Here is a 26,787-nt window from a genome sequence, read left to right as displayed (position 1 = left end):
TCTCCCCACTCCTCTACCCCAATCGTTGTTCTCTCGTTTGACCATTGGTTCTTTTCTTGGCCGCAGAAATTTTGGAGTCTGTAGTTCCCTTCGTCCATCCATCCTAGCGGGAGGTAGCCTTTTCCACAAGCTCAAACATAGCCTCGAGCAACGGAGTGTCCCGTAATCCTAGTGAGATGATTTGACCTGTAATGGGCGGCAGAGAACGCCATGAACGGAACCTGCGCTGTTCGCCTAGCTCCTAGCCCAGGCTAGATGGGGCTTGCGGGAACAGTCCTCGGCAAGGAAGTCGACCGTTCTGAACATGGCCCAGGGGGTAGCAACCCGTATGAACTGCGAGTACCTGACTTGCGGTACTTCGTAGCGAAGTGACGAGTGCAATTGAGTACTTGACAGCCACCTGGAGTTTCTCCGTATGTTGATAAGCTTTCGAGAGGAGCGGCACCAAGTCGAGGTGGACACAGCAGGCTCGCCACCCACCTCTTTGGCTTGCTGGCGACGGGACTAGAATCCTTCATGTACTGCCGGAAGTACGCAGTAGGTACGGAGGGGAGCCGTACATCACATACTGGATGCAAGAATATCCCAATGACCCCATAACGAGAGCTCCCCGGAGGGCTACGGGACAAGTCCGTCGCCAGCGTGTCACTCGTTGCAACCCTTTTCTCTTCCCAGTCTCCACCTGCTAGATCTGTCGCACGTTGTTGATTGACTCGCGACCGCCGGATTGTCCCCCTGTATCCCGCAGTGCGGTGCTAGCTGTAGGCACGGAGTACGAAAGCAGCTGCGGTACCAGACCGCGACCTTTGGGGACATTGGGTATCCGCCGACGAAAGTCTCAGCCATCGGTCTCGTTTTGTCCGACCCTGCGTACGGCAGCAAGGCATAGCGTGCTCAATGTAGCAATATGCCCTGTTTATAAAAGCTTCTTTGCTCCCCACCCTCTCTTCTTGCTACCCTCTCCTCTTGCTCCGGTCGTTCCTAATTCAAATCGTATTAGCAGTTGCTCTGTATGCGAAGCTCTGCTTTCTCTCAACCCATAATACCCCGGTCATAGCTGGTCTATAAGAGAGCTCTTCACTCAGCCTCGTCTTCGCGTTTCCAACCAATTCGATCGATTTCAAAGCAAACAGCAATCCACAATGGCTGACGAAGTTCACGTCGCTCCCAACGAGAAGGAGACCAACGGTGTCGAGCAGACAACCACCCCGCGCCATGGATTCAGACACAGCCACCACGGCGACTTCAGCGAGATGACCCTTGGCCAATATGCTCAGGCCTTTGGTGGTGCTCTTCAGCCTGGTGCCTGGAGGCCATATGAGCACCGAAAGCTTGCCAACCCTGCTCCTCTGGGTCTTTCCGCTTTCGCCCTGACCACGTTTGTCCTGTCGGCCATTAACATGCACGCTCGAGGCGTCTCCGAGCCCAATGTCGTTGTGTCCCTCGCCTTCGGCTATGGCGGTCTTGTCCAATTGCTCGCTGGCATGTGGTAAGTTTCGATCCAAGCTGGGGACCACCCGCTGTCGCACAAGTGGAGCCGAGTGCTGATGACATGTCTTCAATTCAGGGAGATTGCTGCTGGTAACACCTTTGGTGCCACCGCCCTGAGCTCTTACGGCGGCTTCTGGATCTCGTACGGTATCCTCTTGACTCCCGAATGGGGCATCACGGCGCCCGATGGCCCCTACAAGGGCGATGTTGCCAGCGTTCTGGGCTTCTTCCTGACTGGCTGGTTCATCTTCACCACCGTCCTTCTTATGTGCACTCTGCGATCCACCCTTGCCTTCTTCCTCCTCTTCTTCACTCTCGACCTGGCCTTCCTCTTCCTGGCCTGCGAGCAGTACGCCTCCGACCTGGGCAACGCCTCCGCTGCCCTCGCCCTGCAGAAGACTGGTGGTCTGTTCGGCTTCTTGGCCGCCTTCTTGGCCTGGTACAACGCCCTGGCCGGTATTCAGGACAGCAGGTTCGTACCCTCCAGACATGTCGGCGCGTTTGTATGTTGCTCGCCTGCTGACCAATCAATAGCAACTCCTTCTTCCAGGTCCCGGTCATCCACTTCCCCTGGTCTGAGCAGGCTCGTCAGCGCCGTGCCAGCAAGTCTGAGCGCGCTCAGGCCTAAATTCCCGTCGAGGATAAGCGAAGCGTGTGCTTGGTTACGTGTGAGCGACGGTGGAGGAGCGTGGATTGATACCTGAGTGAAGCGAAGTCGTGGTTCCTGGCGGGCTGGGCTGCGAGCAGGAACCAATACCTTATCTTGAACCTGGCGTTTCTTTTTTATCTGTTTCTCATTTTCTGATTCCCAAACGTACTGCGATGTAATACAGGAAGCAGCTACCCAGCTGTTGCTATATACCATTAATGAAAATGACGTTTGCGTCTGCCCAACAATTGGAAACTGTCACCGTGACCATTGATTGTAAACCTGCCTGGCTATCTAAGGTACCTACATGACCATTTGTTGACAGGTTCGTACCTACCTCACCTTACCTTACGGTACCTTAGGTAGTGTTGCCAATTGAACTCGTTTCAACTCGGCGACACCTTCCTTCCTCAAAGCTCGAGAGATTCTTTCGGGGCAGGACTTATCTGCAGCAATTGACAACCGGCAGATGTACTAGTACGGCGACTCCCCCCTCCTTTCTTGTAACTGCCGTCTTTGGTGCAGTGTTGTGTCTCAAAGAGGTTTCCTCTTACAGATTGGGAGATGCCGGTCTGCAGGTGTGAGCTAGTTACTAGGCAGGTAGTGGTAGTTACTGCCTTGGACGGCACCATCCCATTCGACAGCGATGTTTTGCGGCACATGATGTTTCACCGCGAGAGTCATGAAGATCATCCAAATTCTGCCTTGCTGCAATTTACCATCCAGACGCTCATTCATTGTGCTCTGCTGTTGATCGGGACATTACCCCTGAGGCACGAGGACATGCGTCGTCAACGGAGAGTCCAACGGCGCCACGTCTTCGTCAACTTCTGCTTTGACCACCTCCTATGTTCGCGTCATCAACACTGAAGGCCGTTGAGTCGGGTAAGGATCTATCTATAGACGACCAACGCTCAAACAAGCGCCAACGTTTCGCTTCTTCTACACCTAATGCAAGGTACAGAGAAACGTTCCATCTGTTGGCGCAATCGAGCAACCGGCTTGGCAGCCCTACCGACGGGTTTCAAAGCGCCGGTCTCAGAGCAATCTCAAGAGAGCGGGAGGCGCCCCTGCTAGCATGTTTCAAGTAAGGTGAGGTTCATGCCGTGAACAGAAGATCTCCATCTCCATCGAAAGGCGCAGCAGCAGAGCAACAGAGCAGCAAGAGTTTGTTGATCCTTGACCAGCCCACAAGAGAGGCGGTCATGGTGCCGAACGGAGATATGGTATGAGGCTCTCTTGGCCCCATCCCGACCTCATAAGCCATCATGCGCACGGCACAACGAGCACGAAAGCCGGAGCAGTATGAGAACCTATGACAAACTCCCGGCATGCGGGATGGGGCAGTCCTCCGGCTTCCGTCCCGGCACCGAAAGAGTTCAATCCGCAGTCCGGGACGTTTCTGTTCCTCAACAACCGACGAAGGGCGACAGACCGGGCGCATACCTCTCTGATCCGGCTGAACTTTGGCTGATTCGCCACTTCTATCTTGTGCGTTGCCTCTGTTGGCAGACTGGAGCTCGCCGCTGAGCTGTTAATTACTTGGGATCACTCTCTGTAATGGATGTGTCTCGCTCAACGTTTTGTTACTTGCAATCTGACATTCTCGATGGAATCGCTCACCGATAGTGATAGGACTTTGTCTGATATCGTGGCCGCAGAATTGCCTATTGAGACTAGTCTGAAAATGCCAGCAATTGCAAGAGTTAGCTGAGTTCAATTACCATTCACACTCATTAATCCCCGGCAGATATTCCCGGCTTGAGCGAAGATATTGTTGACCGCGCCCTTCACGTTAGATCCCAAGCCAAGCTTCGGCGTGGCCCAAAACAGCAAAAATTGGAAGTGTTTTTAAGTAATTAGTTGCCTCTTCAGATCTTTGCGGATAATGGGGCCGATTTTGGCCCCCCGATGACCCATCCAGCACCACATACATAATGCTGCCCATTCGGCTCATCGCCAACAGACATTTTCTCTCCTCTATCGTCTTTATCTTGCTCTTGCTGTTTCTTACGAGCGTACGATCAGATTCGTCTCACTGGCAGGACTTTGACTCGATAGTCACCCTGTGCAGTTGTCGGAAGCTGTTTGAAAGGTTTGAATGGGAAAGATGAATCACGGCCAGACGCCGAGCGACAAGTATGACACAGACAACACAATCGTGTCGGCCTCGGGGCCTCGCCTGGACAACAATGACCACGGAATTATGAGTGATGAGACGGAAAAGGGAAACTTGCAACTCATGGTTGAGTCACAGGGTCAGCAGCTCGAGAACAATGCGCCGCCTCCACCCCCAAATGGGGGCTATGGTTGGGTTGTCACCGCCGCCATCTGCATCGTCAACGCCCACACATGGGGCATGAACTCGAGTTACGGCGTCTTCCTGGCTTATTACATCAAGAACAACACTTTCCCTGGGGCAACGACTCTACAGTATGCTTTCGTGGGATCTCTCAGCATTAGCTGCGCCATGGGCATCTCTCCGTTTGCGACACTCGCCGTGAAGAAGTTTGGCACCAGACAAGTGATGCTGCTTGGCGTCTGCGTGGAAGCGGCCAGTTGGATCGCAGCAAGCTTCGCCTACAAGATATGGCATCTCTTCCTCGCGCAGGGTGTCTGCTTCGGCCTGGGCATGGGATGCCTCTTCACGGCCACGGTGGGCATCATTCCACAATGGTTCACGACTCATCGTTCCCTCGCCAATGGCATAGCCGCTGCCGGATCAGGTCTGGGAGGCCTTGTGTACTCCTTCGCTGCCGGCGCCATGATCCAGAACTTGGGGCTTGCATGGGCTTTCCGAATCCTTGGCATCATCGCATTCGTCGTCAACTTCATCTGCAGTCTCCTGGTCAAGGATCGCAACAAGATTGTGGGATCGACGCATATAGCCTTCAAGAGCACTCTTCTGGCGAGGCCCGAATTTCTGCTGTTTATCTTGTTCGGCTGGTTTAGCATCTTGGGTTATTCCGTGGTGATTTTCAGTCTTGCCAACTATGCCAACGAAATCGGCCTTGAATCGTCCCAAGCAGCCCTCATCAACGCATTCTTTAACCTGGGCCAGAGCATTGGCCGGCCGATTATGGGATACTCTAGTGATCGAACTGGGCGAATGAACATGGCTGCCGTCTGCAGCTTCTTGGCCGGCATCTTTTCGCTGGTAGTCTGGGTCAATGCCAAAGTATATGGCGTATTGATCTTCTATGCTATCATCTGCGGAACTGTTGCCGGCACATTCTGGACGGTTGTCGGACCTGTTGCGGCCGAGATTGTCGGGCTACAAGATGTGCCCTCGGCGCTCAATCTTCTGTGGCTGATGATTCTGCCCCCTTGCACCTTCAGCGAGCCCATTGCTCTGCAGATTGTGACTGGAACGGGGAGCTATCTCGGCACCCAGCTATGGACGGGGCTGATGTTCATTGCTGCTACAGTCTGCATGGTTATACTTCGTGGATGGAAGATTGGCGAAATCGAGGAGCTTGCGAGGGCGAACAACGAACGGCCGGAAGAGCTTGATCCTTACAAGACGAACAACGGGGAGGAACTGGTTGAGCAAGGCAGAAAGGCTGGTCGACGACGAATGTTGGTTGACTTTTACAGGAAAAGGGTGGTCTGAGGATTGAAGGCGAGTTGCATTTTACGATACGATAAGCGATGTTGGTAATCATGCATTAAGGGAGGAACCTGGGTGACTGGCAGCAGGACATGTAATGAATGCCATGGTACCTACTTACCTATATACCAACGTCCATCTTTGTACATATAGCATTTGCACTCTTCATAATGCATATACGAGCATATAGAGCAATTATAGCCGATTGTAGATTGTTGATGGCTTGTGATGTATACAGCTTTTCCTTCTGACGAAGTCCATGTCTCTTGTTTGGGGGGACCTGAATCCAGTCTTCCTCAAATTTGTTGGTGAATCATCGCACTCGAAGAAGTGATAAGTAAGCTGATCCATATGACGCCTCTGATATTGATTGGAGTAGGTAGTTTCAGAACGATTGGGAGGAGCATCAATGTTAGCAGCACGCACCAAGAAAGACGCAGTTTAAACGGCACGTGAATTGGCGTCGAAGACGAGCCCAAGGTTGACGCGCCGCCCCGCCCAGGATTCACGACCAGCCAAGTAAGTGCGTGCACGGCGTCATTCGCCTATCAGCAACACCACTACCTGCCTACTTGCACCTACTACCTATACCTCTATCATACACGCCTCTAGGAAATGGCCTGTGGCACAGAATGAATCACAGCCTGTGGCGATGTGGCTGTTGACAAATGAAGGGGCCTTTCAAGGTGAGCCAGAAGACGCGCGCCTCTGCGCCAGAAGCCCTGAGCTGACCCGATCTCTTTCACGCAGGGCGTACACTTTGGCTGCGGCCGGGCAAAACGTACCTCTTTGGGAGGACGGCATCGGAGCGTGAGTGACGAGTTTTGATTTGCTTTGAGCAGGTATTTCTTGGGGACAAGCGCTGATTGACTTGAATATAGCTGGCCAGCTAGTACTTTCGCACAACACCATCTCGCGCAAACACCTGACAATCACGGTCGACCCCGTTACCGAAGGACACGCGCACAATCTCTCAAGCCGGTCCAAGATCAAGATCGAAGACCTCGCGACTAAGATAGGCACGGTGGTCAATGGGCAGAAGATCAAAGGAGAGGTTTACGATGTCCAGGTCGAGGAATATGAGATCATGCTGGGCAAGTGCTCAGACTCGTTCAGGTACTTGCGCCACAAACTCGTGGATGCGGATGTCTGCACAAGCGCGTTCTGCTGACAAGATCTTCAGTCTGAGATGGGATCCAAAGGTCTTCACCTTCTCGTTTACGAACAAAGAGCTGCAGACGCAGCCACTGACCTCGCTCAAAGAACGATTCGAGCAGCTAGATATCAAGCTGTTGACGGACTACAGCGTGAAGCACACGACACACGTCATATCGAAGAAGCGAAATACAGCAAAGGGCTTGCAGGCTCTCATCAACGGCAAATACATCGTCACGGAGTCCTTCCTCGATGCAATATCCGCCGCAACAGAACTCTCTGGCGGCGCGGACAGCCAAGAGCCGAGCTCTTTAGAGACGGACTTTTACAGATTTTGGCCCAATGAGATGGAGCATCTGCCGCCGCGGGGTAGTGAACCAGTGCAGCACCCGGACGAACTGTATGCGCCTGACAGCGGGAGGAAGGGCGTCTTTGAAGGATATACCTTCATCTTCTACAACCAGATTCAGTATGATAACCTCATGGCGCCGATCACAAACGGGGGCGGCAAGGCCATGTTGCATCCCATCCAGCCGGAAGAGACGCGGCCCGATGATTTCGTTCGATACGTAAAAGGAGTTGCGGGTGAAAAGGGGACCGGGTCTTTCAATGACGGGAGCGAAGGCAAAGGAGTTGTTTTGGTGAGGTTTCTGCCAGCTAAAGGAGAGCTTGTTGGCTGGTACACCGAATTCATCACCGCGGTCTCGCTGCTGTTAGACCACAGGCCTATTGAACAAAATGAGTTTCTAGAAGCGATTCTGATCAAGGATGCGAGCCGATTGCGACGACCATTGGAGGTAGAGTCCTCCCTCAGGTCCCAGGATGCTCAGCCTGCAGAAAGTGCACAGTCGGAGCGAATCACTCAACCAAACTCGGAGAGCCAAATGACAGCAGGGGTGAATGAGCTTTCTCAAGAAATTAGTTTTCAGCCCCTTCCGCGGCGCAGCAAGATGCGAAGACCAGTCAAGAGGAGGTTTGCGGGCTTTGACGACGACGACGACGATGAAGTGCCTATAGAGGAAACGCCTCCGCCCCCTGCCCAAGCCGCAGCGAGACAGCAATCGCAAGCGCAGGAGGACGAAGGAGGGTTGTTTGTGTCACAAGAGGATGATGCTCCATTGGCGCCCGACACCCAGCATGGCACCTTTCGGTCACAGAGAAAGAGAGCACCTTCCCCTGTACCAGAAGCTGATCTGATGGAGGGCATGGCGCCGGCTGTGGCAAAGTTCAAACGGCAACGTCTCGAAAGGGGAGGACGCTTTGCTGAGCCTTCGCCTGAACCTGCGCCGGAGGAACGTGAAAAAGCAGAGCCAACCAGCGAAAAGAAGAAGAAGAAGGTCAAGGAAGAGATAGACGTCCTGGCCTTGGCTGCGAAGAACCGCGAAGAGGCGGAAGCCCGGGCTCGAGCCGAGGCCGAGGACCTGGCCCACCTACCAGAGGACATCGACCTGGCCGAAATACGTCGGCTTCACATTGTGGAGGAGATTCAACCTCGCCCCGCAGACAGGGCTTCGGACAGGACGAGGGAACAGGACATTGCCGACGGGCGATGGAACCCCAAGTGGAACGGCATGAAGAACTTTAAAAAGTTCCGCAAAAGGGGCGAGGCAACGGGAAGGCAGCCCGCCCGGGTCATTGTCGCCCTCACCGAGGTCAAGGCCAAGGAGTTTGGAGTCGGCGACAACTACTGGCTGGAAGATGTCAGTAGTGACCGCAGAAGGGCGACGAGCCAGCGCTCTGCCGTGGGCGCCGGCGAGGCAAGGAACTCCAACTCCCCCTTTGTGGAGCCGTCGCTGCCGACGACGACATCGCGTGGTGCCTCTTCGGCGCGGGTTATTATTGCCTCTGATGGTAGCGACGAAGAGGAAGGAGCAGAAGCAACGCCGGAGGCGTCGTCTGCCAGAGCTGCGGCGTCGAGAAGAGGTGGAAGTAGGGAGGAGTCGCAGAGGGGCACACGGAGCCAGCTCACCGGCGGACAGTCTCGGGCGACGAGTCAAGCGAAGAGGGCGGCCACGGAGCCTGCGGCAGCTAGGGACGCGCCGCCGCCGAAGAGGTCGAGGGTGGCGCCGAAGCTGCTGGAGGTTGGAGATAGCGATGATAGCGACGACGAGCTCAAGTTTAGATTTGGCAAGAGACGGTAATCGTCGCCTGTACGTAGAACGTAGCATACCTCCATAGGTAGCGTTACGCCATCTCTTCATATATGTACATGTAATTCTATCCTACCAACCTTGGGGGGGTATCTCTCTAATTGTGAATGCGTAGCTTCCGTCTAGTGATTTACGAAGGAAGTCCTCTGTCTGCTCTTTGCGTTGCATGCATATATCACTTCGTCTCGAGGCAAAGCCCTGAATCATCTAGTCCATCCTGTCCATCTCACTCTCCTTGCCCTCCGGCTCTTCTACCAGCAGTCCGACAAGACACGCAGCCAGCATAGTCTCGTAGTTGACCCAAGGGTGAATCTCCCCAAACAGCTTGGTGCCGTCCCTGCCCGCGCCCCTCATCAGCTCCGGCACGCCTCCCGGGTGGAACTTTGCGTACGGCGTGACGTTGTACACCTTTCCGTTGATGGCCATCCAGGCATCCTTGCCCTTGCGGCCCGTCTGCGCCTTGAGCATCGAGGGCGTCACGCGCAGGTAGGGCGTCGCAGCGGGCACGCCGCGGAGGTCGGAGTTTGGGCCGGAGATGCGAGCCCAGTCCAGCGGGGAGTGGCCCGGCGTGAGAACAACTTGCCGGCTGGGCTTGGCGGGCTTGGAAGAGTGCGTCGGAGGAGGCGCGAGGCCAGAGGAGGAGGAGGATGATGATGCGGCGGGAGGGCCTCTATTGGGAGTTGGGCCACGTGCTCGCTGGGCCGAGTTTGGGGCTGGGTATTGATTGAGGGCGGGAATGCGGCCGTTGGGTCGGGACGAAGGGAGAGGCGGAGGGGGCATCATGAGGGAGGATGATGACTCGGCGAGGAAGAGGCTGGGGACGGGCTGTGATAGGCTCGTGGGCTCGGCTTTGGGCGTGGTTGGACTTTCTGGCTCTTGGATGACTGGGGACGTGATCGTGGGAGGCATGATCGTAGGCGGTTGGATGATCGGAAGTGTCGAGGGAGGGACATTGTCGGGCTTGCGCTGTCTCAAGGTCGAAGAGGCTCGATCGGTGGAAGAGGCTGATGACGACCCCCTCAGGTCCAGCTCTGTGTCGTCGTTTGGTGGCTGAAGTGCGATCTCTGGCGCGACTCCATGGCTGGCGCCTTTGCCGTTCTGTCGCGCTTCACTGTTCCTCCGCTCATGGCCTGAGAGTGTCTTGTTCTCCTTGCCGTCCGTGATGGCGCCGACTCCTCCGACCCAACTCTGCCACGGCAATCGCAGCCACTGCGGCTGCTTGAGCGCCACGAAGACGAAGGACACGACAATCAGCGAGATGCCGAGCAGGGCCATGGCAGGCTCTGAGACGCGAGGGAAATGAGCGAAATGAAGGGAGATTCCAGACGAGGCGCAAGAATCGCCGATATCAAAGTGTCATACAATCAAATCGAGAGAATCGCCCAATAAAGAAAAAAAAGATGACGGCAAAGCAAAAAGGCATGCATCTGGGGCTTCTACAAACAACTAAATTTGGAAGGCATGGCGTTGGCGCCCTAAACCGTAAATAGGGGGTCCCTTGAGCGTGCGCAGCCAATTGGAGGCTGAGTCCTGATGTGGCCGGGATCTTACTAGCGCAAGACCGGGCGGGCGGGGGGCTAGGCTTGATGTGGTAAGAGAAGAGATGAAGAAGAAATGGGTTGTTGAGGCAGCTGCTCGCTTTGGGTGTTGTTTTGTTTCATTCAGGGGAGCTGTTTGACTAGGAACGTCTTGTTTATTTGAGGCGGGATGGCTTTGCGTGGCTGTTTTTATTTATTTTTATCTCGGTTCTGGTGAAGATTTCAAGTCTTTGGGTACGTACTGGGTTCATGCAGATAACCAAACAAGTGGGCGATCCCATGATTTACCCGTTGACGCCATCCTTCGAGAACATACAAGGTCTGTTTGTAGGTACCTAGGTAGTAAAAAGGAGCGTGCACTACTACTAATAAATCATTCGGCACGGAGGATTCTTCTCATAGCCCAATCTGCGTGCCGTGGGCGCACATGGATCTCATCACTCTGCCTCTGCCGGAGCCAGGGGCCTGATTCGATGGGCATTTCTGCATGCACGAGGCGCGAGTAGTTGTAACGACGTATGCGGCACTGGACAAGTCAGATAGCCTCGTAGCATCCCATCTTGCATTGCTCGATATCCACCGGCCCCCCCCCATCATACGCTGCTATATGGACTAGCAACTGTCACGAACGACCATCTCCTCACAACTGCTCCATGCTCGTACATGCAAGCTTGGACGAATACTGTACATGGTAGACGCGCGAGGCGAGCGCACTCTTACTCGTACCGAGCACTGCCGACCCCATCGGCGCCCATCCTGGTGCCCTTTTCGACGGGCATGTGCGCGCATGCAGTGGACTTGGGCATCTCCCTCTGCTCGCTTCTCAGGCTCTCACTGGACGGCTTCGATGCATCTTGCACCAGAGGCTCCTTACCGCCTTTCTGGATACAGACTTGCGGGGGGGCATAAACCCTTGCGCTTGAATGGATTGGGCCACTCTCGCAGCGTGTGCAGCTGCGTCTCCTCACATCGTCTGACGATGCGATGCCGTCCGCCTGCATGTAGTACCGCCGCCTCGTTTGCGCAACGTAAAAAAGGCCCCCCCTCGCGATCTGCGGTCCTCTATCCAGCTGCTGCGCAGTTTCCATCGTCTCCGTCTCTCCGTGCCGTATCTGTCTGTCTGTCTGTCTGCCTGTCTGTCTATCTGTCTGTCCGTCCGTCCCTGTGCCTGTTCAGTTCAGATCAGTTCACAGTTCAGTTCTGTCCCGTATTATCATCACCACTTACTCGTACGGCTACCTGCGACATCAATCCCTCCTCCATAGCTGCGCCTGTGGACCTCGCTCAGGCTCTTCCCGGCTCCTTTTATCCCTCCACACGCCCCCTAATTTCTGGCCCGGGCTAGTCACCACAGCGGCCTTAATTACCTGCCAGCGCTGCCCGAGGCCCTGCAGTGGCGCTGTTCCGCGCGACTTTGGGACGCCCGGAGGATGCGCTCAGGCTCAGGCAACGCATGCTCGGACGCTGTCGTCGACAATCCCCGAGCCACGTCCAGGCCCAAGCCCAAGCCTCATCTCCAACCTCGACCTCAATCTCAACAACAACAACCACCACAACCACAACCACAACCTCACCCTCACCCTCACCCGCAACCTCAGCTTCGGCCTCAACCCAGCCTTCATCACCACCACCAGCAACCGCGCCATCACCCCCCCAAGCCGCAACCCTCCGCCTCGCGACTGTCCGCTTGCAAGCCCGCGCCGCAGCGACCAGCGACCAAAGCCTCGACGACGACCACGACAACGACTCCTGCTCCTCGATTGGGCTCGACTCCGCCCAATCCCCAGGGACCGCCCCTCACCCGCCCGACAGCTGCTCGACAGCCGAAACAACATGTGCTTTCTGTGAGGACTGCCGCTGCCCCGACTACGCGTTCTTCCACCAAGAGGGACGCCGCCACGATGCCTCCCGGCGACAAGCCTCGCCAGCCCCAGCTGAGCGCTGGACCCCCCCGAGGCATGACCCGAACGCCCCTGACGCCCAAGGTTGCCGTTAAGGGCCCGCCAGCAACCACGCCGCTGGCTCGCAAGTCCTCGTCCGTCGTCAGCGCGCAGTCGCCGCGCGGCGAGAGCGCCGCCGCAGCTCCTCCGGGTTCATACCTCAGCCATACCAGCACCCCGCGGTCGGGCGCCAGGCAGTCCCGTGCCGAGAGCACCGTCTCGACGCCGGGCAGCTCGACGAACCTCGACAAGATGAGCGACGGCGGGTGGGAGACGCGGAGCAACCGCGGCCTGGGCGTGTCGCCCCTGGCTCGTAACGACAGCCTGAGCTCTAGGAGGAGCGTCACCAGCTCATCGTCCACCGGGCCGGGCGAGGACTCCAAGTTCTTCTACGCGAGCAGCGTAAAGCCCTCGGCCCATGCGCCGCCGCCCCGACCGGCCTCGGTTGTTCATACTAAAAGTACGCCGACCTTTTTCTACGCGAGCGATGCTGCCAGCAAGCGGGTGACGAGCCCTCCGGCATACCCCAGCTCAAGCACCCACTCGCTGGCCTCGGCGCAAGAGGGCGTCGCCACCAAGTTCTTCTACGCGAATGGCGCGCCAGACATGGACGCGAGGCTGTCTGCCCGCAGCTCCGGGACGGGCTCGACCATCTCCAGCGGCTCCAGGGCGACGCGCGCCAATACCAGCAACTCCTCGGCCGTGGGATCCAGCACGACTCAGCTGTACTCGCGGCCAGCATCACCCTCAAAGAACCTTACGCACCCTACACTACCGCAGCAGCAGCATGCCCAGCCGACGCTCCGAGCCAGTGCCATGTCGCCTACCTCCCCGATCAGAGCCTCGGCTCACCCGGCTCCGAAACTGGCGGCTGCCCCTGCCCAGGCCAACAAGAGGCGAGTGAGCATCGAGTCGCCTCTGCGGTTGAACAAGGGGCACGGCCGCGCAGGAAGCGTCGTTTCTGTAGAAGGAGGAGCCGCCGTACCAAAGATCGCCTCACCGACAAGCGTACCCCCCGCGATTTATGCGCCCGATATGACACCGCCACTTCTGAGTCCCGGACTGGCGCAATTAGCACAGCCCATGACGATGGCGTCGATATTACAAATGGCCGACGAAATGGACGATGAGGATGAAGAGGATGACGAAGACGGGAGCGAAGGCGAGGGAGAGGACGGAGAAGATGGAGACAGCGACGATTCGGAATCTGACTCCATCAGTCGAAAGAGATCTTCGCAGAACTCCGAACCTCTTAGCCACCTTGTCCTGAGCGCCCGACGCGAGCGCAAAGTTCAGGACCTGGAAATCACAAACGCTTCTCTCGAAGCCATCAACAGAACCCTTGAGAGGCAACTGCGCAAACAATCCGCAGAACTGCGCCGCTTCCGGCGCTTATCCAGAGCCGGGCGCCTTCCCAGCGGCTCGGGAGCCTCCGGCCAAGGAGGTGCCTCTCTCACCGTTCCAGATGCCTCGGGGGCCCTCACCGACGTTAGCGAGAGGGAGGAAGATGCCGCAAAATTAAATGGAGAACTGGACGAGGACGAGGACGAAGAGGACGAGGAGGATGAGGAGGACGAGGACTCGCTAGTCGACTCCGACTTGTCCCACGGAAACTCAGCCGCCGACCCCAGTTCTACCACCTCTCAGTCAAAGGTGGAATCGCCTGGCGACAAACGGCGGAAACGGGACGAGCGCCGTCTCCAGCTCGACCTCACGAGGCACCAAGAGCTCTTGCTCGACAGCCAGAAGATGAACCAGAGTCTCAAGAAGTGTCTGGACTGGACAGAGGTGCTCATCAAAGAGGGCCAGAAGGCATTGGCCTACCGCGTCCGGATTGCCGACGTGGACGCCATGCCCGGCCGCGTCCTGGCAGCCTCGTACTACGACTACGGTGACGACACGTCTCAAGTCGAAGATGATACGGTGTCCACCGTTTCCGCATCACGTTTCGACGACGATACCATATCAAATATTGAATCCGAAGCAGAGGCTTGGCCGAAAGGAGCACAGGATCGTGACAGCGGCATAGAGCTGCCCGTTGCGGGTCACTAGCTAACCGACTCTATGCAAACACCATGGAGAGGAGGGCCAGCCGGACCCTTCTTCTTCTACTTCGCATATCGACCAGCCGATATGCCCATTTCTATGGTGCATTTACTGCTTGCTCTCATTCACATCACCACTCATGGATATCTCGTCTTTTACTTCCTTTCTCACTCCTCCTTTTGCCCCCGGCTGCTGCAATATTTCCTTGTCTTTGCTTCTTTCTATCCTTCTCTTTTCTTTGTCTCTTTCGTATTTGCGACAGCATATACTTTTATGCACGTATAGTTGCATCTCGGGATATCGGGGATACAAGGCGCTCATTCGGATTTGCATGGCGTTCTACTTATCACTTTTGATTTTCAAACACACACACTCTCTCTACTCTTACTCTTCTCTTCTTCTCAGCGGCTGATGTAATCCATCAGCGCTCTTATTCGTTTTCTCTCATTGCGTTTATGAAGGCCATGATCACTGCATTCTTCTTCCTACTACTCGCCGTCTCCAGTCCTTTCCCTCGAGAAGTTCCCCTCACATCTTGGTCTAAGTTTAACCTTCTTACACAACTTGAGAGTGTCAATCTCACTTTCCTTCTGCGCTTTAAGAAGGTTGAAGGCATTGCCTTCCTGCCCCTTTTTTTCTATGATATCCCTTGTCATATATGACTTACTCGGTTGTTTTTTGACGTGTTTTGTTTTTTTAAATCGTTTTCTTTCCACATGTGTAAGATCAGATACCCGCAGAGGCAAGGCAAAAAAGACTTGAGAGAGGGAGAAAAAGAAAGGGGGGGAACAAAGCTATCCATGGAAACACGCATAAAGACAGATGCCTCCCCCAAGACGAAGAGGCAGACCTTTTATTTTCTTTATTCACTTTTCATCTCCCCTTTCGAAAGGCGGTTCAGCATCATTCAGCCCTTCTTGCAGCAAAAGACTTACTCCAAGAGATCAAAAACTTGATTAAGCTTCGCCAGTGTTTTCTTTGGATACATTCATGAGGGAGAAGGAGGGGGGAAAAGAAAACCAAAACCAAAACCAAAACAACCTTGCATTGATACATCTTTTGCATTTATTCAGAGTATGTGCGAGATGTAGAATTACGTGCGCTGCCTTTTCGGTGAATGATGCGAAAACGGAATAGAAGAAGAACAAGCGTTTATGCCTTCCATGCTCAGTCAGTCTGCTTGCTTGCCTATAATCATTTGCTACGTGAGTGAAAGCCAACACCATCTCCACTGGTCCCTACACGGGATTGGATGTCGGGGACACGAGATAGTAGATGCAAGATGTTAATGCCTTGAGCATCACCCAAGAAAAACATAAAGGGAGACCTCAAGGAGCAGAAGAAAAAAGCTGTGTGTATTCTATGTACCTAAGTAAGATTATGCCCGATCGCTCTCTATCTGGCAATCTCGACAGTATTTCTCTAAACAAACAAAAGGGCCGCATAATTCCGTTTTTGTGCTCCTGAGCTCGCTTCCTGTTCCCCGAATCCTTCTTCCTCTTCCTCGTCCTCTTCTTCCAACTTCTCCATTTCCGTGGCCATTAACCCCCCTCCCACTATCTGCTCCATCGTAGCTCTTCCCCCCCATCTTACACCGCCGGCTGCTCTGGTTTGGGCACGTTAGGCGCATCCTGGGCAACCTCTTCCGCGGTCATATCCCTAGACTTCTTGTCCTTCTTGTGCTTGTGGTCTTCGTGCTTGTCCTTCTTCATGGCGGCCTCGGCAACGAGCTGCTCAAAGAGCAGATAATCGCCCTCTTCTTCGGGAGACCGCTCAGCCTATGGGTGGAGAGTCAGACAACACTTATCCCTCCCAACAAATAGGTTTCGTCAAAGTGGGAGACAAAAGAAAAAAAAAAAAAACATACCTTGATGAAAATCTCGCCAATGAGCATCAGCGCCTGCGCTCGCTCTAACCGCTTCGACAGCGGAACCTTCTTGTCCTTGAGAACCCCATCGCACACCTCGCGCAGCACGCCCTGGATCTCAAACTTGCTGCCCCTCCACGCAGCCGTCAGGATCTTGCCCGTGACGCGGCGCTCGTACTCGACGCGCTTCTCGTCCGTCCAGTCCTCGCCGCCCCGCTCCTCCATCTTGGCCATGTCCTCCACCGTCTGCTGGGCGTCGATGGCGCTGCTGATGGTGTTCCAGGTGTCCTTGACCAGCGTGCCCTTGTCCTTGAGCTTGCTGAAGAAGCCACCGATGCCGAGGAACTTTTGGCTGTTTAGGAGAGCCGAGGCCTTGGACATGTACGTCTGGCCGATGGCGTGCAGGATGTCGATGCCAAACGACTCCATCTTGAGATTCTCCACCTCGAGCCGCATCTTCTCCTGGAACGACCGGGTGACGTCGGGGCCCTTGTCCGTCTCCGTCCACACGCTGACCCGATCCAACAGCTTCCGTGTGAGGGCCTCGACCCGCTCCTGTCGGATGCGCGCGCGCTCTTTCTCGTAAGCCAGCAGCTTTTCTCGCTGCTCCTTGCTCATGCCGCCCTTCTTCTTTCCTTTGCCCTTGGGGTCGTCCTCTGCGTGATCCACTTCCTTCTCTGTGTCGTCGTGGGCCTTTTCGGTAAGAGCCGGTCGGATGGGAATCTGTCGGCTCCGGGAACCATATGACGGAGCGGGAGATGTAGCTTCAGATCGAGGCGGCGGTGTCGCAGCCGTAGGCTGCACAGGTGTCTTTGCCTTCTCGTCCTCTACCACCACCGCGGGAGGCGGCGGCGGCGGCGGCGCGGACGCAGAGCCTGCGAATGTCTCCTGGTTCTCCTTCTCCTTCTCCTTCATGCTCTCCTTCATCGCCTCGGCAGTTCCAGGAAATTCTTCCTCTCCCTGCGGCGCAGCCTCTCCTTCTTCACCCTCATCCATGGCAATGTCCATTGTCGCCGCCAAATCCTTCATCAAGCTAATCTCGCCGATCCAGTCGACAAAGGCTTCGCCGCCAAAGATGGCGGAGAAGAACTCGGCAGGGTCGACGAAACCCTCTTGCGGTTTCGCGTGGTCCTTTCCATACTTGTCGTACGCCTTTCGTAGATCTGCATCTGAGAGCACCTGGTAGGCCTCGCCGATGGCTTGGAACTTTTCGTGCGCTGTCGGATCGTTGGGATTCTTGTCTGGTGTCAGGGGCAGGTGTCAGTCAGTGTACAATGCCGCAGGACGCAAGGCGCAAGGTGCCAGAATGCTGAATATGCCAAAGAAGGGATAGACGGCCGCTTACCTGGATGATGGACAATGGCCAGCTTGCGATAGGCTTTCTTGATCTCTAGCTCCGTGGCCTGCGGCGAGACGCCGAGGGTGTCGTAATAGGCCGTATCGACGACCATTTTGGGCAAAAGAGAGAGATGGTGTTCGTCTGGCAAGTACGAGTGCTGCCGCCGCGGTTCTCGAATGAATGAATCAGCAGAGCGGGAATGACTTGGCGGCGCTGCGGGATGTGTAGGTATAAGATGTAAGGCGACAGTCTTCGCGGCCGTTAGTCGAGGGAGTGCATATTCGCTCGCCTCAGCCGAAATTTTGCCCAAGGCTGAGTGCGCTCTGTTTCGATGGCGCTACGTAATGGCGGGGCAGTGCTGCTAAATCGAGATGTACCGCTACCGGTTAGTACCTGTTATCTGCTTGTCTGGTTCTCTCTTTGGGCGGCAAGTTTCGAGTGATCCGGATCGTCAGGGTTCATTGACATGCGGTTTGCTCATTCGAGTGCAGATGGCAAACTGACAAACGCCATGTTCACATGAATGTTTTCCAGCACGCTGCCAATCAGTGGGACCGCGATGTCACTTGGCAATGATTGCATCTTTTAGGTCTGCACAACACACGTGGCCAGCCAAGATCAACGGCATACGCATGGGGGGCACACAACGTGGTCTCTTGTCAACTACCTAACTACCTAGATCAACGTATGTAGCCATCAAGATGAGCAGACGATATCTTGCACGGCGACAAGTGCCAACTCAGGCGCGACTCTCAATAATAAGGTGCCCATCGTCATGCAGTTGAGTCAGGGACAAACCACAGCAAGCTCAGCATCAGACCTCACTCAATTCCTACAGCCTTCATGCGCTCAAAGCACTTCTCGTAAGCCTCGTGAACCTCGGGAATCTCATACTGGTACTCCTTGAGCTTAGCAACCAGCTTCGACGTGTCCAATGAGCAGTTACTCCGGTCTGCCTTGATGACCTTGGCCTGTTCTTCCAGAGTAAAGTTCTGCCAGCTCAGTTCCGGCCTCACAATATCCTTGAAAAGCGTGAGTACCTCGTTGTGAGAGATGGCGCCGGGGTTGGTAAAGTTGTAGACGCCAGTCTCACCGTGTTCTGCGAGCATAATAGAGGCTGGCAGAAGATCATGGAGAATGGTGTTGCTGTTGGGAATGTTGACCACCCGCTCGTAGTTGAGGAGCTTTGTCACAAAGTTGCGCGGATGAAGGTCATCGCTAACAGGCATGCGAAGACGGAGGATGAGGCAGTTGGGATAACTGCTCAATACCTAGAAGGCACGTCAGTCTCGCTATCCCCTGGAGCAACACGCTCTCGCCATGGGCTTACCGGCTCAACGTGGCTCTTGGTTAAGGAGTAAAAGCTTCCCTCAAAGTTCGGGCGGTCTTCCTCCGTATAGCCACGCCCACCGACGGGATGAGTCTTGTCGTACTGATATATGCATCCAGTAGCGAAGGTGGTGCAATGGATATTGGCTTGATAACACGCATCTGCCAAGTTCAAAGTACCGATAACATTGGATCGTACCGTCTGGCCCTTGTTGTCCTCACACCAGTCAACATTGGGCCTCCCAGTGCATCCGGCAGCATTCAGAACGTGGGTTGGCTTGGTGAGTAAGAGCTCCGACAGCACAGCCTCTCGGTTCTCCATACGAATGGTTGTGGTGTGAACCTCCTTGCCCTGTTCCTGCAGGAGGCGTTTCAACTGACCGGCAATCCAGCCATTGCCCCCCCATATGAGAAAGCGCGGCTGTTGGCGATGGCCGTTGGAGAGCTTGCTGACCATTTCGATGGATTTGGCACAGTTGTAGCTCAATTGAATTCGTGGTTTTGGTGGCCAGATTCTCTTAATTCATGCCTAGCGGGTTGCTTCGAGGAATGAAGATGAAGATGTTCAAGAGTCATTCAGAGTCTGAGCCGAGACAATGAGCGATAGAAGCCGCATTTGGGAGCAATGTTGAGGAAGGCGCGATGTCTGTTCCTCGATGTGAAAGGTGTTGTCATCTGATGGAAGGTGCAATCTGTCAATGTTTCAACTTCGATCAAGGCCCAACTCTATTTGATTGTCCTGGGTGTTTCCTGCCTCATCTTGTATTGTAACTGATCCCGACCAGTCTTTTGAGGTAAGAAGCCTCTCGTGTATCTCCTTCCACCATCTTCACTGTCCACGGCTCGAGAGAAATCGGGCTGTGTCACAAGCTTCTCAATCAGTTCAAGCAATCTATACAGTACTTTATGTTGCCCAAGCTGACCCAGGTGCTACTTACCTATCTAGGTAGTAGGATAACGCGCATACGGAATCATCAGCTACAAACATATCAATGCCGCCCTGTCCATCTTCGCTGCATCGAGAATAGCGGTGCTGTTCGGAATAGGGGAAACTGCTCAACGGCCATCTAATTGGGGTGCAACTGGCCGATCCTCGCTTCTGAATAGCATGCCACAAACGGCCTGCCACGGCTCGATAGGACGTGATACCTCAATCCCTTACTGTACCTACCTTACGGTAGAAGTCACAGGGCTCGGTTTTCGTCTGGGCACCTCATGTCGGAATTCCGTCCTGCACGGAAGGTCTAACATGTAAGGTAGGACTAGTACCGTGTTGCCACCACGTGTGCGTCATTCGTTCACAGCAAGATGCTCCTGCAGCCGAAGCCCTCGAGTGGTTCACCTGCATTTGGGTGGTATTACATACTAATACCTAGGCAGTTCAGCGTTGCTTGCATTTTGAGCAAGCTTGCAATGCCCTTGCTTTTCGGAGCATCTCCAACTTCGCTACGACTCTGTTGGATACGTCGCAGCTGATGAACTTCAAGCATCGTCACAAAGCACCACTTCTCCAGTCCCGGGCAAACCGAAAGTTGCTAGGTAATATCCGCAAAAAAGCTACCCACGGCATTGACGTCGTGCCACGAGGTGTCAACAAAATCCCGGTGTCTCTGCAATCGTTCCATATGGACTGCTGCCAAGGAGGGGTCCTAATGCCAGAAACTCCACCAGCATCAATATCACCCGCTTGTCTCAGCTTACGTGCAGCTCTCACCGCCGAGAATCTGTCCACGATATCAACTCGTTTGTGCAGCACAAGACGTTTTCGCGGCTGAGTCATCAGACAGGGGGCGGCTCAGGTGAAATTGGTGGCGCTTTGGAAGCGAGTTACTAAACGGCTCGCGTGTGAAGCTCGACGTTGCCGTGCCGCACCATGACATCTTGTGCCTTGTATACAAGGTGGCTGTTGTTGGTGGTTTTGGTGGTTTTGTTGTTGTTGCTTGCTTGTCACCGTTATCCGTGATACGGAGTACGATAGGTAAAGCGAAGACCATCTTGCCCCAGTGTATGACGGTGTTGTTCAGCCTCCGTCATCATACCTAGGTAGGTAGAAATAAGTCCCTGAGATCAGATCAAGGTGCTTATGACAGACACACTCTCCTCTCCAATACCTACCTACGTTGATTCATTACCCCTATACTAACGTGCCTCCTGCTTGATGCTCACCATTTTCTCTATTCCGTATTCGCAATAGCTGGCGGAATTGGGCGTCTGCAATCCCATTCCGCGCCCGTTCTAGCGCTGCAAGTGATGGAATCGGCTCAGCCGCCCAGCGAATGAATTTGCAGCCTCTTCGTGCTAACCCTACTTGCCTACCTCCCAGGCCTCCGTCCCTCGCCCAGCCCGTTCCGAGCAGAGTTTTGGTGTGGGGTTCGCGTGCCTTTTCCGCCCAGTCAAGCCACTCCTGGGCCGTATTCGTATCCACCAGCTCCCACTTCTTGGCTGCCTTTTGGCAATCTTTCATTTTAACCACAGCTTGCTATAATTCCTTCTTCCCCCCATCATCGACTCTTGTTTTTTTCCCTCTCGTTGTTTTCAGCTGTTGCTCTCTATCTTCTTACCAGTAATTCTTGTTTTACCATATACCCCGTACTTTCTCTTCTTCTTCTCCATCTTCGTCTTCGTCTTTGTCTGTTTCTTCGCGTTCATTTTGTGGCACCCCGACCCAGTCGTTGCGAACACGGTAGCCAGACGCTTCTTTTCAGCTCTTCTTCGCTTTACGTCCGGTAGCAGCTAGCAACAGCTCTGCAAATTTTTGCCAATTGACCCTTCGCACACTCTACCAACATATTCTACCCGTGCGCAAAGACGAACCACCACAATGGGCGCCATCTACTACCTAATGCACCCGCGCGAACTGCGCTCTATCGTCCAATGGTACGTTTCGCTAGGCGGGACGCTTGAGAGAGGGGAGACACGTTGCTAACTTGAACTCTGCAGGAAGTTGTGGCATGAGCCCGTCAACCGCCGTGACCCCAAAACCGAGAGTGCGACACTACAAGAATGTTTCCGCTTCCTGAACATGACGAGCCGTAGTTTCTCGGCGGTTATCCAGGAGCTCAACCATGAGCTTCTGGTCCCTGTCACCCTCTTCTACCTAGTTCTACGTGGTCTGGACACCATTGAGGACGACATGACCATCCCCCTCTCCACCAAGGTCCCCATGCTGCGAGAGTTCCACGTGACAATGGACCAGGACGGCTGGCAATACCATGACAGCAAGGAGAAGGACAGAGAGCTCCTGGAGCACTTTGACTGCGTCATTACCGAGCTCAAGAAGCTCAAGAAGCCTTACTATGACATCATCAAGGACATGACGTTCAAGATGGGCAACGGTATGGCCGACTACGCGCAAAACACCGAGATGATCCAGAACGGCGTCCAGACAATCGAGGAGTACGAGCTGTACTGTCACTACGTTGCAGGACTGGTTGGTGAGGGCCTGACGCGACTATTGGTCGCTTCGAACCTTGCCAACCCGAAGCTTGGCGAGAGACCCGAATTGACTGAGTCTATGGGTCAATTCTTGCAAAAGACGAACATCATTCGAGATATCCATGAGGACTGGGAAGACGGCCGGCGATGGTACCCCAAGGAGATTTGGAGCAAGCATGTTGAGAGGTGGGAGGACCTATTCGACCCCAAATACCGAACACAGGCAGTGGAGTGTATTTCCGACATGGTTCTCGACGCTCTGAAGCACGTCGAGGACTGCCTCTTCTACATGGCGGGGATGAGAGACCAGAGCGCCTTCAACTTCGTTGCCATTCCACAGGCCATGGCCATTGCCACCTTGGAGCTGTGCTTTAGGAACCCTGCTGTCCTGGAGAGGAATGTCAAGATCACCAAGGGAGACGCTTGCCAGATTATGCTGGAAAGCACGCAAAACCTCCAAGTCCTCTGCGAGGTCTTCAGAAGATATGCCAGGCGCATTCAGAAGAAGAACGATCCTCGCGATCCCAACTTCTTAGCAATCAGCGCGCGGTGCGCAAAGGTATGCATACGTCGCCCAGCCAAGACGTGCTGTAACAGGAAGACTAATCGATTCTAGATTGAGCAATTCATCGAGACTTTGTTCCCTAGGCAGGATCCAAAGAAGCTGGTCCAGGAAGCCAGGGCGAAGCAGACCCAGGAGCCTACCATGTCCACAAGCGAGACCGCCATCATGATTGGCGTTGTCCTCGCCGTCTTGTTGACCATGACAGGTCTGATGGTAAGTCGCCCCTATTGCAAGAGTCATGAGTGCGCGATGAGTCTAATGTCGAATAGGTCGGCATTGCTTGGTTCATGGGCGCCAGATTCGACAACACCTTCTCCGACACCGCCAAGCTGTTCTCCAGCAGCGCAGGCAGCGCAGGCAGCCCTACCTCAATAACGGGCCGCGACGAATTGTAACAACAATCACTATAGGGATCCCTTTCACTGAAGCACTTCGTCGGTGACGATGCACCTAACGCCGTTCATGTATTACAAGATTCTTGGCTCATGACATCTGCCAAGCCATACAACTTACATCTAACAAAGCATACTTAATGTCTTTAATATCTAGAGATCGACGGGCAATGAATCATCGAAGAGTGGGTGCGTTATCCATGACATGTGATGGCGTCTTTTTTTCCTGCTCTCCTGCTCTCCTGCTCTCCTTTTTCCTCTGTCCTTTGCTTTGTCCTAGCACGGATGTCAAATTGCAATCCAGTCCTCCTATGACTGTGGTTGTGCCGAAGAAGTGCTGATATCAACCTTTGCCATTGCTCTTGGTCCGCTCTGACGAGCTGGACGCGGTGTGGAACTTTCTACCTTTTGTCTTTCACAAGGGTAGATCCGCGCTGGCGAGCAAACAACTCTTTGTGCTTCTGACTTTGTGATGTAATAGTGAATGGGTTGAAGAGGCTTTGCCTGACGTGATTCTGTCAATCGTTCCAAGAAGTCCATTTTTCTGGTTCTGGGCAATAGCAGCATTGGGGTAATTGATTTGATTGCTCCATCACTCTGTTTCTGCATTATCGATACGCCACATGGTCATTACCATTGTTCTTGCCATCTCAATACAGTCCTTCTTTCTATTTCTCCAGAAAAGCTATTCAAGGCTCTCGTGCTCTAATCTCAATGAAATGTACGTTGGGCCGTAATTGCCATTATCCGACTACGATTCGTTCCCTAGAAGATGGCCTCTATTCTACGAGGACATCTGACTTCCTTCCACATTGATGTGTCTGAAAATGACAAGATGAAACTTTTGTGCAATGCGCGCGCGACGTGTATTGGTACTGTCTTCTTCTAGAATAGGCTTAATGACGAGGGAGCATGAGCTTGGGGAGCACATGCTTAAAAGTTGCCGTTGTTGGCGATGAGGCTGGTGGTCCCAGCAATGTTCTGCTTCACAGCAGCACCCGTCTTGGCAGCCAAGTTCTTGATGAGGTTGCTGACATCGTCAACATTGGAGACACCCTCAAGAGCCATCAGGTAGGCAGCAAGACCAGCAACGTGGGGAGAAGCTATACGAGTTGCGCAAGTCAGTCATTGATTCGAATGTTGTAGTGAGTAAATGGTGAGTAGCTCATGGGGCTCAATTGCTTACCCATGCTGGTACCGCTGAGGACTGCAGTGTCGATATCTGACTTGATGCCGACGCTCAGAACGTCAACACCAGGAGCATAGATGTCAACACCAGTGCCAAAGTTGGAGAAGCCGGCTCGGATGTCGGTGGTGGCATCGATGGCACCGACAGTAATGGCCTGAGGGGCAGAGCCGGGAGAGGTATTGGCAGTGTCTTGCTATAGGACTGTTAGAAGGTTTGAGCGAGATGAGGGAGGGGATGCAACATACGTTCTCGTTACCGGCAGCGACAACGGGGACAATACCAGCGTTGGTCAAAGCCGTAATGGCGTTGTTGACAGCAGTAGAGAATGAACCACCCAGAGACATGTTCATCACAGCCTTGCCGGAGCGCTTCTTGGCTTGGACGTCGTTAACAACGAATTGCATGCCGTTGAGAACGCCAGAGTTGCTGCCAGAGCCGTCGGCATCGAGGACCTTGACAGCAACGAGCTCAACGTTCTTGGCCACTCCAAAGGTAGCACCGCCAATAGTGCCAGCAACGTGGCTGCCGTGGCCGTTCTCATCGGTGTCCTGAGCACATCAATGTTAGCCAGCGTTCATCAAGTGCAAGTTGCATAACCTCGAATATCAGCTGTAGGACATATACTTACGACATCGTTGACAAAGTTGGCACCAAAGGTGGCACGGCCCTCAAACTCGCTGTGGGTAATCCGAATGCCAGTGTCGACAACGTAAGCTGTGATGTTGGAGCCAGCAGAGTTGTCGAAGATGTAGTTTTGTCCACCGACGGCCTTGTTGGAGAGGCGGATCAAGCCAGGGGCAGCATTCGTCTGGGCAACGAGGGCGGCGTGCTGGACCTTGGTGTCGGCCTCAATGTAAGCAACCTCTTCGGCGTCAAAAATGTCCTTGATCATGATATCATCGGCATCGAGGGCCATGGCACGCCAGGTGTGCATGCTGAAGGAGTGGATGGCGGTAGACAACTCGTTGCCGAAGAGACCTCGCTTTCCGAGGTTGCGCTTCGCGATCTTAGCAGCAAACTGGGCCTGTTTGGCAGAGATGGCCTCCTCGCCAAACGAGTTGTTGTAGACGACAATGTAGCGGTTGGGAATGATGTTCTTGGCAAAGGGGTTGGTGACGAGGCCCATGAGATGCGTCAAGTTGACGTTGTTGACGATGTCACCGAGGTCCAGGGACTGACGATTGCCGTGAAGCGGGACAGCAGCCGCCAGGGGGGCAACCACCATGAGGAGATATGCGAGCATGGTGCTGAAGGGCGCCATTTTGAAGAAGATGCCGTAAAGTTACAAGAGCGCGCACGCGAACAAGGAACAAGAAAAGTCGAATATTAATACTCTTAGAAGATGTTTGTCGTGAGGAAAGGCCCAGCCCGTTCGCTCCAATTGAATGAATGAATACTGATAATGATGTTCGTGAAGGAGAGAATGAATAGAGGATGGACGATCAACGGTCCTCTGCAGCCAGCTTGCTCGGTTCAGCGGTTGAGACGTGAAAGGAACGACGGCGAAGAAGGAGAATATGAACGGTCCAAGTGCGGAGGACCGGGCCGGGGACTGCTGGGCTGGAGAGGGGGGAGAAGCGACAAAAAGATACCGAGCGAGAGAGAGAGAGAGAGGAAGAAAAGAGTATGAAGAGGACGTTGAAAGTCCAAGATAATAAAAGAAAGGGACTGAAGCGTAAGTGAAGTAGATGACGGGGAAGAAAGGAAGAAAACAATGACCAGGGGGGCCGCAGAAAAGAGGAGAAGTCCAGCAGGGGAATCCAAAGTGAAGAAACAACCTGGTTGGGAAGTGGCCTCCCACTCACACTGGCTCGCACCTGCACCTACCTAGTACCTTACCTACCTACCTACCTAGGTACTTACACCCTCCTCCCCAAGCTGCAAGTGCTAGTAGCACGTACTGCAAGGCAATTGCTAGGTACCTAGGCAAGCGCAAGGCAAGGGTCCCACGGCTGGGATGCGTGCTCCGCAGAAGCAGGTGCAGTGGACGAGAGCGCCGAGAGGGACATGAGGCACGAGAGATCCATGGATGCAGGTCGTTGGGGATTGGCCTGGTTTGGCCGATGCTGCAACAACAGCCGGTGGGCACCCC

At 54.3% G+C, this 26,787-nt stretch overlaps 10 protein-coding genes across 10 annotated transcripts; 5 read left to right on the top strand and 5 right to left on the bottom strand.

The window, feature by feature from the left end:
- Positions 1–1,253: 1,253 nt before the first annotated feature.
- Positions 1,254–2,119, top strand: TRIREDRAFT_64790 (uncharacterized protein; the record flags this gene model as incomplete). Its single annotated transcript, XM_006966796.1, has 3 exons — positions 1,254–1,489; positions 1,568–1,963; positions 2,026–2,119. The coding sequence occupies 3 exons, from the start codon at positions 1,254–1,256 to the stop codon at positions 2,117–2,119; spliced, it is 726 nt and encodes a 241-aa protein (XP_006966858.1).
- Positions 2,120–4,382: 2,263 nt separating this feature from the next.
- Positions 4,383–5,753, top strand: TRIREDRAFT_64545 (uncharacterized protein; the record flags this gene model as incomplete). Its single annotated transcript, XM_006966795.1, has 1 exon — positions 4,383–5,753. The coding sequence occupies one exon, from the start codon at positions 4,383–4,385 to the stop codon at positions 5,751–5,753; it is 1,371 nt and encodes a 456-aa protein (XP_006966857.1).
- A 746-nt stretch (positions 5,754–6,499) lies between these two features.
- Positions 6,500–9,046, top strand: TRIREDRAFT_64498 (uncharacterized protein; the record flags this gene model as incomplete). Its single annotated transcript, XM_006966794.1, has 4 exons — positions 6,500–6,560; positions 6,632–6,866; positions 6,934–7,465; positions 7,574–9,046. Coding segments are annotated over 4 exons (2,301 nt in total), but the record flags the coding sequence as incomplete, so codon positions are not given.
- A 216-nt stretch (positions 9,047–9,262) lies between these two features.
- On the bottom strand, positions 9,263–10,398 carry TRIREDRAFT_122657 (Hypothetical protein; the record flags this gene model as incomplete). Its single annotated transcript, XM_006966690.1, has 1 exon — positions 9,263–10,398. Exon 1 carries the CDS (start codon positions 10,328–10,330, stop codon positions 9,263–9,265), a length of 1,068 nt encoding a protein of 355 aa, XP_006966752.1. The 5' UTR covers positions 10,331–10,398.
- Positions 10,399–12,023: 1,625 nt separating this feature from the next.
- On the top strand, positions 12,024–14,585 carry TRIREDRAFT_122656 (uncharacterized protein; the record flags this gene model as incomplete). The annotated part of the gene is made up of 1 exon (XM_006966793.1): positions 12,024–14,585. One exon carries the CDS (start codon positions 12,024–12,026, stop codon positions 14,583–14,585), a length of 2,562 nt encoding a protein of 853 aa, XP_006966855.1.
- A 1,649-nt stretch (positions 14,586–16,234) lies between these two features.
- Positions 16,235–17,921, bottom strand: TRIREDRAFT_49696 (uncharacterized protein; the record flags this gene model as incomplete). The annotated part of the gene is made up of 3 exons (XM_006966689.1): positions 17,792–17,921; positions 16,447–17,687; positions 16,235–16,357 (listed from the first exon to the last, which is right to left on the bottom strand). Coding segments are annotated over exons 1-3 (1,470 nt in total), but the record flags the coding sequence as incomplete, so codon positions are not given.
- A 685-nt stretch (positions 17,922–18,606) lies between these two features.
- On the bottom strand, positions 18,607–19,571 carry TRIREDRAFT_64836 (uncharacterized protein; the record flags this gene model as incomplete). Its single annotated transcript, XM_006966688.1, has 2 exons — positions 18,607–19,056; positions 19,116–19,571. 2 exons carry the CDS (start codon positions 19,569–19,571, stop codon positions 18,607–18,609), a joined length of 906 nt encoding a protein of 301 aa, XP_006966750.1.
- A 1,610-nt stretch (positions 19,572–21,181) lies between these two features.
- Positions 21,182–21,763, bottom strand: TRIREDRAFT_108975 (uncharacterized protein; the record flags this gene model as incomplete). The annotated part of the gene is made up of 3 exons (XM_006966687.1): positions 21,182–21,225; positions 21,431–21,571; positions 21,676–21,763. The coding sequence occupies 3 exons, from the start codon at positions 21,761–21,763 to the stop codon at positions 21,182–21,184; spliced, it is 273 nt and encodes a 90-aa protein (XP_006966749.1).
- Positions 21,764–21,935: 172 nt separating this feature from the next.
- On the top strand, positions 21,936–23,624 carry TRIREDRAFT_122653 (squalene synthase; the record flags this gene model as incomplete). The annotated part of the gene is made up of 4 exons (XM_006966792.1): positions 21,936–21,991; positions 22,055–23,108; positions 23,166–23,327; positions 23,384–23,624. The coding sequence occupies 4 exons, from the start codon at positions 21,936–21,938 to the stop codon at positions 23,507–23,509; spliced, it is 1,398 nt and encodes a 465-aa protein (XP_006966854.1). The 3' UTR covers positions 23,510–23,624.
- Positions 23,625–24,439: 815 nt separating this feature from the next.
- On the bottom strand, positions 24,440–25,821 carry TRIREDRAFT_64719 (protease; the record flags this gene model as incomplete). Its single annotated transcript, XM_006966686.1, has 4 exons — positions 24,440–24,609; positions 24,693–24,888; positions 24,941–25,243; positions 25,327–25,821. The coding sequence occupies 4 exons, from the start codon at positions 25,819–25,821 to the stop codon at positions 24,440–24,442; spliced, it is 1,164 nt and encodes a 387-aa protein (XP_006966748.1).
- Between the last annotated feature and the right edge of the window lie 966 nt (positions 25,822–26,787).

Source organism: Trichoderma reesei, assembly GCF_000167675.1.
Source record: "Trichoderma reesei QM6a unplaced genomic scaffold TRIREscaffold_14, whole genome shotgun sequence".
Classification (NCBI taxonomy): Eukaryota; Fungi; Ascomycota; class Sordariomycetes; order Hypocreales; family Hypocreaceae; genus Trichoderma; species Trichoderma reesei.
This window is presented reverse-complemented; position numbering and strand designations above follow the sequence as displayed.